The following is a 14377-nucleotide window of genomic DNA, read 5'->3' on the forward strand; positions in this document are numbered from 1 at the left end:
CTCAAGAAATTGAGGCATAATCTCTACGGAGTTAGATGTGAAGTTTAACTGACCACCAGAGTTTGAAATATAATTTCACTCATAAAGAGTTGAACTTGAGGCAGCGGAGATGGCTAGAATTTATTAAAGTTTATGATTTAGATATTAAGTATGATCCAGGGAAGGCAAATGTGGTGGCAAATGCACTAAGTAGAAAAGCTTCAGGTAATTTAAATTATTTATTTACTTTTATTCTCTAGACAAATCATATATTTTAAAATCATTTCAATCTTCAGTAACTATAGGGTCCCTAGCTCTATTAAATATAGGTGGCTTGCATGTCTGCAAAATCCTCAAATGTTGATAAACTTCCATACCAAATTCAAATCTTAGCACACTGCTTGTAGAAAATTTATCAATAGCAGTTATCTTATCCACTACTTGAGATATCAACTTGATAACATCCTGTAAATAATTAGTTCTAGACTTCTCATTTATTCTATTATGAATCTCACTATTATTAGAATTTAACTTCTGCTTGCATTTCTATTTCTGTCGTGCAATACAACATTTTTAAAAAGAATAATTGCAAAAATATTCAAATTAATTAGACCCAAAAACTCAACGTTCTAGAAATTCATCAAAAAATCATTTAATTGTATTCTATTCTTCCAGTGGATAAGATTTACGAATTTTAATAACAAAAACTAAACTTTTCAATCTTTTGTTCATAAATTTATATATATAATAGATTAATGTTTGAAATGCATAGTATAAAATATTTCTATTGTAAGATGCATAATTATAGCTTTTTGTTTCATGAAAAAGGATTTACATAAAAGTTTGGCAGATACGGGTTTGCAAGTGCGTACGTTTTTATCATAAAAAGAATTTCTTAATTAGCAACATTGTTTAAAAAAAAAACATTTCGTATTTATAAATTATTTATTACATATGCGATTAGTTAATATATTTTGAACATGAACTATATATTTATTAAAATAATTAATTATGAAAAGTTTGGGGATTAAGAAATGTCATGTTATGGTGAAAAAATTAGCAGTGATAAATTATGTACTTACACTGGTAGGGCAAAAGGGCCCTTGAAGTAAAAGTCTCTCCTTTAGAGGCAAAATGGTCGTCAAGCTAGTTCAATAGGGACAATGATGAGTTTCATCTGGGCTCCATTAAACTAAACAATAAAATATCATGATAATAATGAACTAGATAATCACAAGTTTCAATAGCCTTCAGACTAAGTTATATGATGATCAACAAACTAGGTGACTAAACATGACATATTGTAAAGCTAAAATGAAATATCATACTACAGAATTGATAAAGTCAGAAAAATTTAATATACTTGACGTCATGTGGAAGTATCTTGTTATTTTTTGATACAAACTTTTCATTTCAAATTTCATGTATTAATAGTAACATAACTGAGCGAATCAAAGGTGCTCATTTTTATGATTTAATATATTCACGACTAGCACACATAATTAATATATTCACGACTAACTCATTAAATAATCATAACTAATTTTTATAGAGAAGGGGAAAAAAGGTTGAAAGACAAACGGGTGATATGAACCTTACCTTCAAACATAAATTAAAACCTTCTAATGTCTAGCTTATATTTTATAAGCGGAAAACTAGAAGTTAATTAAACAATCCTGCACCATCTACCTATGTAATAGCGACATAGATAAATCAAAAATATTTCAAAGCTCTCAAATGAACAGTATAACGTATGGATGGGAAGAAAATTTTTTATCATGAGTTTTTGCTCTGTTAAGATCATGGTTTAAGTTCATCAGAAAAGTATGACATGAATTATTTTATGTAAAATAAATAAAAACATTGAAATTAGATCAGCTCGTATGATATGAAACACATTTCCGGGAACTTAAAAGAACTGCTGGTGCAGAGGCAATCATATCCATATAAGTTATGCAACAAGAATGCAAAATGCAAGGCTCGCAGCAATAAAATTACACAGCATGTTAGAGATCGTTGAAAGTTTGAACGCACTGTCTACTCAGCTGAGCAATCTGTGCGTTTAATTGGTTAACTCGTTCCAACTTATCTGTCACAATCAAGGCAAGAATCAGTAAAACAGAACGCACCATATAAGCAGACAAGCAATTCATTAAAGTTGTTGATGAATCTATACCACTAGGAAGATGAATGCCACCCTTTTCAAAGTCAACTCTTAGGCTATGGGCTGCCCTTCTAGCTTCTTCTGATTGTATTGATCCTACTTGCTCAGCAATTAAGACGGCATTGTATAAAGTATGATTTGTGTTCAGAAACTGAAGAGCCATGTCAAGACCACAAAACTTTTTAATAGAGCTGGCCTAGTTAGCATGAAAACTTTTGAAATTAAATAATGGAGCTTTAGCAAGGAGCTGAAATTAGGAAAATGTACAAAACCCCCAGTACTTCATCCTGTTGTAAAAATGACAAAAGTTTTAAATGAGAGTGAAAGCATCCATAAGTTTTCCAAACTTCTACAAACAAGGTCATTAGTTCAACTTACTTTTATAAACAACCCAGGAGTCCTTATTGAACTTGTACAACATCAAAATATTGAATTTCTAGCAATAGGTGAAAGCCCAACTCAGGGTCAAACTTAATAATAAAGGACCCTAGACTCAGCATGGTGCCTTTAGCCCCAGCAAACTCACCTCAAGTCCACTAAACATAAAAAATATTCAAAACTCATTGTGAAGCACCAACTTTGACCAAACAAAAAACCTTGTCAATATTGACTCAATAAGAGTTTCTTAATTTTAATTAAACGATAGTTAGTTCAGCCCTTAAGATCCACTAGACTCCCTAACCTTAAATAAGACTTAAAGCTTGGCCCCATTAGACAAAATTGATCCTCTATGGTACCCTGACCTATCTGAATTATCCTAGCTCAAAGTTAGCCCAAATGAAATTCTTTAAGTCTGCTAGCAATGATTTGATCCTAATGGATCTAGACTGGAATAAATAGCCTAACTTGGAGAACATCACTGATATGTCAATCTAAGGGTCTGTTTGGGGCTGCTGCAGCTTATCCAGCTTCTGCTGATAGTCTGATAAGCAACTGATTCTGATAATCTGTTGATGAGCATCTGATCCGGATAAACTATTTGGTTGTTTGGTTTGTGTGTATGGAAAACAGCTTATTCTGGAAAAATGATCAATATGTCTCTATTCTGAATAAGTTGTTTAGCTTTTTGGTTTGTGTTTTTTGTAAACAGCTTATTTGTAAATTTTTTTAGTTAAATTAATAATCTGTGTAGTATAATTTATTATTTTCTCAAATGTCAAAACATAAAAATGCAAAAGAGTTGAATAATATTTATATAACTCAAAAAGTTCTGATTACATCAAATAAGCACAGTGACACATAAGAAAGTGAAGTACACATTCACACACTAATATAAATTATAATATGACCCTAAAAAAAATAACATGTTAAAATTACAAGGAAAAATATGACAATACTGACTTTAAAATGTAAAAGCCTTTAAAATGTAAAAGCACATCTAAAAGCACATCACGACGAATGTTGTCTGGTTCTGATACCTCAAAACCCCAAGCAAACTTGTTCGACTGGGATGCCGTAGAAACGGAATAACTCGAACCATATGTGGTGGTCTCTCGTTGTGGTATTATCGAACTTCTAGCAGTTGTGTCCAATTGGGATATCGTAGAAACAGTTGCACTGTCGGCCCACCTGGAGAATTTGCAGTCTTCCGGGCCTTGTTATCTCCAAAAATAGCTGCATATAGGTGGACATAACGGTTCCGAAAATAATAATTTTGATTTCATTCATTTGTCCCTAAAAACGAGCCCATCATATTCGAGATATCTATGAAACATCATTTTTCGCAACCACAAAGCAAAGAAAAAACATCATCAATCACATTTTTTTATCTTTAAATGAACAGATCTACCGGAACAAAAAAAATAATAAATAGAACTAACCGGATTTCATGAACGGATCCACTAGAAAAAACAAAAAAAAAATAGATCTAACATGATTTCACAAACGGATCCACCGGAAAAAAAAAATCTAAACGGATTTCACGAACGGTTGCAAATGAAGAAGAAAGATGAGACATGCTAAGGAATAGGTATACCTATTGAAAGAAATGGTGAAAAAGGAAATGCCAAATGCGACTTCGATCGTGAAATGGGAGAAGAGAAGCACACAGGATCTACCTGTTGAGAGAAAAACAAAAGCTCAAACCGATTTCTCGAACCACAGCAAAAGACGATGATGGAAGATGAAACATGCGAAGAAGAAATAATTATACCTATTGAGAGAAATGTCGAAGGAGATGCAGAAGTGAAGATGCCAGAGAAGAGAAGGCAAAACACACCGGATCTCCTCCTAGGACCGCTTAGGGATCGAGTCTTGTGAAGGAGTAATGGCTGATGCGAGGGAGGGCAGGGCCACGGGAATCGTATGAGGGCAGGGTCACGGAAGTCAATATGTCTCCCTTCCCGCGGTCCGCATCTTTTACAAAATTAAAAACACAGTTTTATATAAACTGTCAATAAGTGCTAACCAAACAGCAAGGCGGCGTTTTCAAAAGGCCGCCCGCACTTTTAAGCTGCCCCAAACGGGCCCCAAGCAAGCCAAAGTCAACTTACGCTAAATAATGCAAAGCACTGCCAATTAAATCCTCGTTCAATTTGGCTTAGGTTCAACCTACTCCGTTGGACCAAATAACTTAATTAACCTAACAAAGCCTAAAATCCAAAGTGATTGGTATACCAGATGTAAGCTTAAGCCATAACCCATAACTACCACAGGTAAATTTAAGCTAAATTGGACTAATTCAAGCCAATTTAAGTTTTACAAAAATAAAATAAACCAGCCTAAATATAATGTCCTTTAGTCAGACTAGCTCAAAATCAGTCATTGGATACACATAACCCAACCTAAAGTTAACCCAAGCATAAATATAATCCAAATCAAACTCATCTCAGCCTAAAGGGTAATTCAGTTAGTTGCACCCCTAGAGTGTTGATGTGGTACAGGACACTAAAAAGGTCAAATCATCTCACAACAGCTCAATTGGTCGTAAGTTAATTATCACAATCCAAACTAAGGAATAAAATAATTGATTTGAACCCATTTTCAAGATACTTAAAACCCATTTCTATTTTGGCCCTACATCGCTTATTTTAACTTGATCTAATTTACTAGGTTTTTTTTTTTTAATCTTCCTTAGGATAATATTAAGTTTATATTTGAACAATTATTAGAATTAGTTTTGCATTTAAATATTAGTCTTATCCATGTAATGTTATTGCCATAAATAAAGGATCATGGGTTGTTATTGAAATATTATTCACTAATGATTGAATGAATGTATTTTATTTGTAAAGCACCTGGAACATGGGCCAGATCCAAGCTACGAACGTGAATCATTTTAGTTGTGTTAATGGTAATCCTCCCTCATACACTCCATCATAAGATATATTGACCTTATAGAAAAAATAATAATAATAACCTTACAATTGTTACCTGCCAGCCACGCTCCCATCTCATCTCCCACATTGCCATAATTACGCAAACCCCACTTCTTAACATGGAGCCCGTAACCCTGCCCAATCCCTGCATCCCACATACTCTCTTGGCTTCCCATCTCTCTTGTCTTCTCCCTAAGCGCTCCTCCCCCAATCCCAAAACCTTTGGCAAAGAAGAAACAAGGAAAAAGTGATGCAACTCAATGGAGAAGACCTCAATCAAACCACCGGTGTGTGAAGAAGTTGCATGGTGAGCTTGCTGGGGAAATGTCAACAGAGCAGGTTGCATGTGTAAGCCAAGAAACCATATGGGGTTCTCGCAAGAGAAAGCAACGACAAGATCAGCGCTGCATGGAGGAGAGGAGATTGTGCATGAGAGCTTGTGTAAGAAGGCATTGATGGTAACAAAGGCAATGTAGGAGAAGAGGAGTACGGAGACCTACATATTTAGCCAAAATTTTGCTAAGCCAACTACTATCAACCCCCCTCTTGTTCTCTTCTTCTCATCATCCCACCTCTCTCTCTCTCTCTCTCTCTCTCTCTCTCTCTCTCTCTCTCTCTCTCTCTCTCTCTCTCTCATTCCACCCTCAGAAAAAAAAGTTTAGAAAAAAGATAATAAAATAAATAAATAAATAAATAAAGAAGAATAAAGAAGAGAAGAATAAACAAGAAAGAAGGAAAAGAAAAGTTGTGGCCTCACCGCCTCATCACCGACACACCGTGCATGTGAGAATTGTTCAAAAGCAAGCCAATCAAAGCAGTATCTATGCACTCATTGACGTTGTCCTAATGTGGCTAAGAAATATTACATTGATTGTACAATCTTTCTCCTACAAGTGAATACTCATATATATCTTTCTTGGCATAGTGAGGACAAAACTCATGTGTATCTTTATTGATGTGGTGGCAATTGAAGACCAACATTTTCAAAATAATTACCAATATGTGTGTTCTCTGATGTTGTAAAAAAATTCATATACAAATCTTTTTATAAGTAAAGGAATACAAATATGCATTTTTCTTAGCATTGTAGAAGTAAAAGACTCGGCCATAATATCTCAAACAACACATATAAAATTCTGTAGTAGGCGGGCCTAACACTCCCTAAGAAGCTTTCTATATAGAGGAGATGCTAGGTGGCTACCAAATTTCTAGAGAGATGGGACTTAAAATGAAATGTGCTCAAATAGATTTTAGGACTGCAAATATGAATTATATATATATATATATATATATATAGATATATAATGACATTAAACAAACACCCAAAATAACATGCAAGTCGTGTAAAAATAAAATAAAATAAAAACATAACTAAAAAAGAAATTGAACACAAAACAGAAAAAGAAATTGAACATAAAACTAAAACTAAGGGAACTTACAATAAACATGAAATCTCGCCTGCAAGCACAGAAATTCACTGCTTACACAAACAATCATAAATGCTCAAAATCTTTGAGAAACACTCGGCAAATTATACTTGGAATGCAAATGAGCAAAGTAGCATTCCTATTTATAAGAAAAGAATGATTTCATCAGCCAAATACACATTATATGCAATAACTTAAACACTTGACATGCATTAAGGCCTCTAATAATCGCAACCAAATATGCGAATTGAAACAAGCATGCAGACAAAATTTGACCGATAATGAATTCAAAATGCTATTACATGCACATAATAACAATAATAAATTTACGTGAATGACCAACCCAACATGTCTTTTACCTTTCAAATGGCTATGGGTGCACATGAATAAGAATCCTTCCAAACAAAACCAAATACCCTAATCCAATGTTGTCACAAGCATACAAGTGCCCTAAACAACATATAAGTCAATCATTAAAAGTGACCAATGCACATCTCAAGCAAAATTACGAACCTGTGAACAACATTCCCACAAACAAAAGGTTTCTAGGGGAGAGAAGTGGTTCACTGCTGTATTTCATGATATGTGCAATCATTCCAAAAAAAATATGCAACGTAAGTCAAATCACTAAAAGCAGTTTTTCTACATATGCTCCAATGAATGCTTTAAATGCTCAAAGTAACATCAAAGAATGCTATGAAGATAAAATAAAGTGAAATTAAATTCCAATTCTCTAAATATAAGCATCCAAAGGCAATAAAATCCGATATGCACACACCCCGCATATAAGTAAATTTAAATTCCAGTTCTTTATAGATAAGCATGCAAAGCCAATAAAGATAAGAAGGTAGAGCTTAACAAATTTAAGAAAAAAAATGCGGAGCACCATAGCCTCATGAAAGATTTTAAGTTGAGAGAAGGTTTTGAGGCAAGTATTATTATCTTATGAAAATTTGAGTATAATTGATGAATATGAGCTAGTTACAGATTGATAAATTTATTGAATTCGTCAAGTTGTGTATAAAAGATTCAAGTTTAGAGGTGGGGAAAAATCAAAATATGTCCAGCGAGAAATCGAAAAATTTTGGTGTGATATTTATGTTTGAAAATAAGAAGCAAATATCTAATAGGTCTAATATATGCAATTGAATATAAATATATCGACTTGTGTATTTTCATTTAAATTTTCATCATATTTAACATATTTTTCATCATGTTTGCAAAGTTTAATTGATATATATATGCATACAAGTTCTTTAAAATTTATAATATTTTTGTAAAAATATATCATTAAGTACAAAATATTAAATAGCACATGTTGTGTTGTATTTTTGGTGTTGATTGTTAACAAGCATATATTCACGTTAGGTAATGAATGCATAAACTGTAATATGCAAATACGATCAATGAAATTTCATGTTTTTTTTCTTACACACACATGCAAGCGCACACACCTCATATATGCAAGAACTTGAACTCAAGACCTCTTAGTTGAAAGACAAAACTCTCAACCAGTAACCAAAATGGCTTGCATTGTTTTTTTAATTCATTAAGCTCTACCATCTTACCTTTATTGGCTTTAAATTCAATTTTTATTTTACCATTTTTTGTCATTTTAGGCATTACAATAAATGAAAATATGACACTCAACAGGACGCAATGGGGAAAAAGGATTCATGTACCCAACCCTAGTTAGTGGGATATTGTTGTTGTTGTTGTTGGAGGTACTACAATAAATCCATAGAGTAGTGAATTATAGAATACACTTGATATGGCTCAAATTTTTTAATTAACCAAGGTTAGTTTAAACTCATCCACTTAGATAAACATTCACCCCTAGTTCATAAGAACTCCCTAGAAAATGAAACCAATATGTGTTCATAAGAATTATTCGATCATGTTGAGTCAACTAACATCTCTAACTAAATAGAACATTGTCCACAACAACCCAAGAAAGCAAAACCATGATATCTTAACTAGGTTCATTTTCATCCTCTTTGCCCTCTACTCTAAGCTAAAAAAAGATTATTTGTTCAACACAATATCATAAATGCTTGCACCATACACTAGACAATTAGTAACCTAGCAATCAACCTTAATCAAAAATTCTTTGTCATCAACAGAAGTGATAATTAGCAAATAAAAAATCCCAAACCATATTATAAAATCCACACAAAATAAGTACAAAATCTCTATATATAATCTACTTGTGAAAACCTAACCCAGAACACAAATAAAACTCCCAAGATAAGTTAGGGCATGAATTTTCAGAGCCCACAAAATCCATGGAATTTCAACATAGTTTACTAATGTTGTGATAGGTTATGTTATGTAAAATAACATTACTGACACTTTAACAAGTATGAAAGAGCAATTATAAATGTGAATTGCGTGTGGTGAAGAAAATATTAAAGGGAAGTGTAGAGTTTTATGTAGCATGGATATCAATTTTGTTTTAGGGAAGCAACTGCTAAGAAAAATTTAGCAAGCCTTAGCTATTGGTTCTTTTTTCTAGTTTCTATAAAGAAGATGAGGAATAACAACATTTATATAGATTTGGGAGAATTAAACCTATTGAAAAATAAAAATGGACAAAGTGTCATACTTTCATATTAACGGAATATATACATTTTTGTGTGTTAGTAATTAAAGATTCTTATGTACATGGCATTTTTTATATGTTTATAAATTGAAGCATGCAGACATATACATGCACATTTATGTGGATCTTCACATTCACCTACAATACAGTAATAACTAGAAATTAAATTTGATTGCCCTCTTTTTAAGGAAATGCAACACCTTTCAGCAAAATGCTAATTTTTCCCATCTTCAAAATCAAGAGTAATAAATTGTTCTAAATAAATGAAAGCCAATAGTCACAATTAAGGATTTGTAAAATATATATATCTATGTACTTAATTATCTTGAGGTTTCATTAGGATAAAAACTTCATGTAAACTTTATATGAATGAAGCATGTATGAGTCAATGAGTAAAGTTCTAGAGTTTACTGCCCCGATTTTCCATTTGAATACTCCATTATTGACCATTGTTTAAAAAGGCATTTGAGGCATACACCTCAAAATGCACCTCAAAATAAAGCACAAAATTAAAGTCTCGAGGTGTTTAAGGCAGTGCTTCAATTAAACTATGCAAAAAATTATATTACATTATATTATATTATATTATATTATATTATATTATATTACAATTAATATATCTGATCAAATGACTCAAAAAAGTCAAAACATAATTTTAGTATGATTATTTGATTATGACATTAATTTAGTCATTTATTTGAAATTATATTGGATCTAATATTAATTGATATAAAAAGTAAAAAAAATGTATAGTAATTTAAGAACATTTTCAAGTTACCAAAAAGATGGAATTAGATAATAATAAATATGATTATTTTGAAGATGATGAAAGCAAAAGATGTGGTCACTAGAGATCATAATCCTTGTGGAATATTTAAAGTTTAAGTGAATTCTTATCTAGAATCAGATTTCAAACTTCAATTTTATATCAATCTTTATGTTTAAATGTGCGGTTTATCTTTATAACAATAAACTAAATCAACATAACAATTATTTGTAATTTTTATGATTCTTGTTTAATTTTATTAGTTTTTCTCTCTTTTTAGGCTTACACGTCGATGCATCTTGACAAAATACATCGGTTGATGATTTCTCCTTTTTAACAAAACAAAAAAAAAACTATGTGACAAAAAAACATCCATTTCATGAAGAGGGCTCAAAGACCATACATAGACATGTATACCATACATACATGTGTGTATAACCAATATTTAGTTGCATTTATATGAAAAATATTTAACATTCTTCTATTATAATCAAGCACACAGCCAAAAAAAAACATTAAGTGAAGTGTAACAAGAGTAAGCAATAATGGAAAAGAGTGAAAGTGAGAGTATATAATGTAAAACTTATATGTCATTTAATTAGTAAAAAATAACATAGGTTGTGTTGAGTTTGTGTCCAACAAGCATTATCACAAATTCAAGGGTTTTAATAAATTTCATATGCTCCTAGGAAAACAAAAATAAATAAATAAATGCTCATTTAGTTTGGTTTTTTACACAATAAAATAGTCCCATATGCCAGGGTAACCATCCAAAACTATTAGTGTTCATCAACAATCACATAACGACTAAATAACTAGAGACAACACTACTGATAAGCTTACACGCAGGAACCAACGCTAGTTAAAAGCTCATGTGAATAAAATATGGAGCAAAATAGTCCATGTTAAGAGTGTAGCAATACATTAGCAAAAACTCAATAATCAGAGTAACTCACATGCAAATACTCTGAAATCCTCATGGATGCCTTGTTAGCTTCCTCAACAAACTCCCTAAAACATCAGTATTGATGGGCATCAACAATAAATGAATAGAAGCAATGAAACTATAGCTTGAGACAAAACTTGAATTGAAATCTCAGTTTCAAAAAAAAAAAAAATTGAAGGGCATCTGTATAAATCTCTTCATAGGCTTTCATGTGAAAAAGAACAACAGTTTCAAAATTTTGTAACCAAGGATCATCGTTAATCCTATGTCACAAATAAAGACAGCTAACTCTGAACTTATAAAAGTTTTCCTGGAACCCTGGCAGTACTATTAGCATTTCTTATAAATTTTTTGTATTATTAGCAGGGTTTTTATAAAATCCTGGTATGATTCACTTCCAGGTATTGTGAAAAACCGTACTAGTTCTGTCAGGTTTCAAAAGAAATCCTAGTGGAATTGCCTATGTTTCGGTGAACACTTTTTGAAACCAGCCGTTTGCTAAACTACCGTTATTTATGCGCATACCCTAATAAAACTAATAGAATGCAGTGGATCACCTATCCGGATGCGTGTTCCTGCAGAGCTCCGCAGAGTCAATGACTGAGCATACCTGCCAAGCAACATCCTAAGGCCACTTTGAGAGACAAAGTGCTAAGATTATAAATGCAAGACAGTAGAGAATAGTACAGTATTAGATATATCATCCATGGCCTTAATGACTTCTTCGGAGGGTGGCATCTGAGAAATACGGGATACGAGATCATCGGCACTGGGACAGGATGCTAGAGCAATCAATAAACAAGTATGTGATTGCTGTTTGAGATTTTGAGACAGTACTAGACTGGAAGATTACCTTTCGATGGCCTCATCCACAAACCTCCGAAAACCCTTGGCTGTCTTGAGGACCTGAAATCCATAGAGACCAGTCTCGTCGCTATCCGCACTGACTGAAGCGGCAAAATTGCCGGAGAAAAATTCGCGAGCACGATAAGGAAGGTCGGGAGCGGCAGCACGACGAATCCTTACGGCCCAAGCCATCGGAGATCCTCTCGCTAGGATCTTCGCGTCACGGTTTCACGCAAGGAACTCTAGAAAACCAGAAAAAAAGCCTGCTGTGGGTCCGGCTTTCACCATTTAAAAAAAATATATTAAAAATATATTTTTTGCACTTTGTTTATTCATATTTATTTTTTACGGGCTAGTATTTTCATGTTAAATTTTGAGGTTTAGGGTTCTCTTGTCTGAAGAAACATTAACTGTTTTAGCTTTTTGACACTGGGCTTGTTTTAGCACGGCTGACCTCTTAGCTTCTTCACCACTGCACTTGGAAGCACGTTAGAGATTTTGGAGTCTTTGTCACTGGCATTTTGACACCGACACCCCGTCAGGGACTCCGCCTACTCATTTAAAAGCAAGCTTAACAAGGTTTCGATATGTTTCTAGCTAGTTTTGGTTGTATAATTTTCTTAATTAAATTTGTTGTTCAACATACAATGCTCAAGTTTTTACATTAGCTATAACAGATCCAACGAATGAAAAATAAAGAAAAAAAGAAGAAACCATGGAGGTAAACAAAGAAAATAAGTCGATTTTATTTGATTTTCAAGTATCTATCTTTTCTGTAACCGTGAAGTATAATTCTTCATTTATCGTTATTTGTTTAATGTAAAACTTCGATTGATCCAATAATTTTTTCCGGACTCATATGTTCAATATAAAACTTTGTTTGTTTTATTTGTTCAATGCAACATTTGCAAATATCTCATTACAGTTATATGTATTACTGACTTTATAATTTTAAAGCAATAGATTTTATTTTGGGCAGTTTACCTGTTGAATGTATTTGAAAAATAGAAAACATCATTATTTTCTCAATATTAAAAATATTTGTAAGTACCCCTCGATATCATCATGAAGCACCATAATGTCATCATTTTAGCACAATAATACAGTTTTAATATTAACACACTACAACCTCAATTCCACCTTAAGATAACCATAATAACACCATAAGACATTCACAGCATCATCATATTTCAAAAAGATTACAACTAACTGTAGAAACTTAAATACCACCCATGACATAATACAACTAAAATACAAATGCTACATTATTACAAAAAAAAAAATCGCAACACCATCATTCTATCAAATAATGGGCATCACTTTATAATTTGAATATCACAAGATCATCACCAGAATACAAAAAAAAAACTACCAAAAAATATCTGGAATACCACCAGAATATCACCACAATACCACTAAAATATCAGAAGCATACCAGAAAAATTTCTCAAGAGTATCACAATGCCACCAGAATATCATCATAATGTCATCAAAACTCCATAAAAGTGCCACGATAGTATTACCAAAATACTACCAGAATATTACATGAATACCACCTAAATATCATCAATAAACCACCAGAATGCCACAAGTATAACACTAAAATACAACAATAATACCAATAAAATACCACTAGAATATCACCAAAATTTCACAAAAATACCATAATAATATAATCATAATACCACCATAATATCACGTGAACATCACATGAATACCACCATAATATCATAATAATAGCAAAATAATACAACCAAAATACCACAAGAATACCATCATAATATTCAGGTGTCTTATTCTGATATTCTGGTGGTATTCTGCTGATATTTTGGTATCTTATTGTGGTATTATGGTGGTAATCTGGGGATATTCTTGTGACATTCTGGTGGTATTATTATGATTTTGTTGTGGTATTATATTGAAATTATTGTGGTATTATGATGGTATTATGGTGTTATTCAGATAATATTCAAGTGTTGTTTATGTGGTATTCAATTGGAATTCTTGTGGTATTGTTATGATATTATTGTGGTATTGTTGTGATATTGTTGTGTTATTATAATAGTATTATTGTGGTATTATGGTGATATTCTAGTGATATTTATGTAATATTCAAGAGGTATTTATATGATATTTTAGTGGTATTTTGGAGTTATTTTTTTGGTATTGATGTAATCTTCTCATAAACTTTTGGTTTTATTATAGTCATAATTTGTCTTCCTACTATTTTTTTCTTATAAATGAACCAAACAATCACTCTTCCTGTTAAAGAAATAAATAAAAACTTATGAAATCATTATATATATATATATATATACCTTATAAACTTT

At 32.2% G+C, this 14377-nt stretch overlaps 1 protein-coding gene across 5 annotated transcripts in view; it reads right to left on the bottom strand.

Moving 5' to 3' along the window:
* The window catches only part of LOC110031231 (probable mitochondrial intermediate peptidase, mitochondrial), a 93538-nt gene extending 81229 nt beyond the window's left edge, over window positions 1-12309 (bottom strand). For 2 of the 5 annotated variants that reach the window (XM_020734334.1, XM_020734337.1), the window contains exons 1-6: window positions 12055-12309; window positions 11889-11970; window positions 11759-11811; window positions 11212-11266; window positions 2156-2294; window positions 2014-2068 (exon numbers count right to left, since the gene is read on the bottom strand). In XM_020734334.1, the coding sequence (XP_020589993.1) occupies window positions 2014-2068; window positions 2156-2294; window positions 11212-11266; window positions 11759-11811; window positions 11889-11970; window positions 12055-12239 (569 nt within the window). In that variant the 5' untranslated portion in view covers window positions 12240-12309. Of the gene's footprint in view, window positions 1-2013; window positions 2069-2155; window positions 2295-6899; window positions 6924-11211; window positions 11267-11758; window positions 11812-11888; window positions 11984-12054 lie in introns of those variants that run through there. The other 3 variants (XM_020734336.1, XM_020734339.1, XM_020734338.1) reach the window with 3 other exon arrangements.
* Window positions 12310-14377: the final 2068 nt, after the last annotated feature.

The sequence above is a fragment of the Phalaenopsis equestris genome, unplaced genomic scaffold, assembly GCF_001263595.1.
Source record: "Phalaenopsis equestris unplaced genomic scaffold, ASM126359v1 Scaffold000789, whole genome shotgun sequence".
Classification (NCBI taxonomy): Eukaryota; Viridiplantae; Streptophyta; class Magnoliopsida; order Asparagales; family Orchidaceae; genus Phalaenopsis; species Phalaenopsis equestris.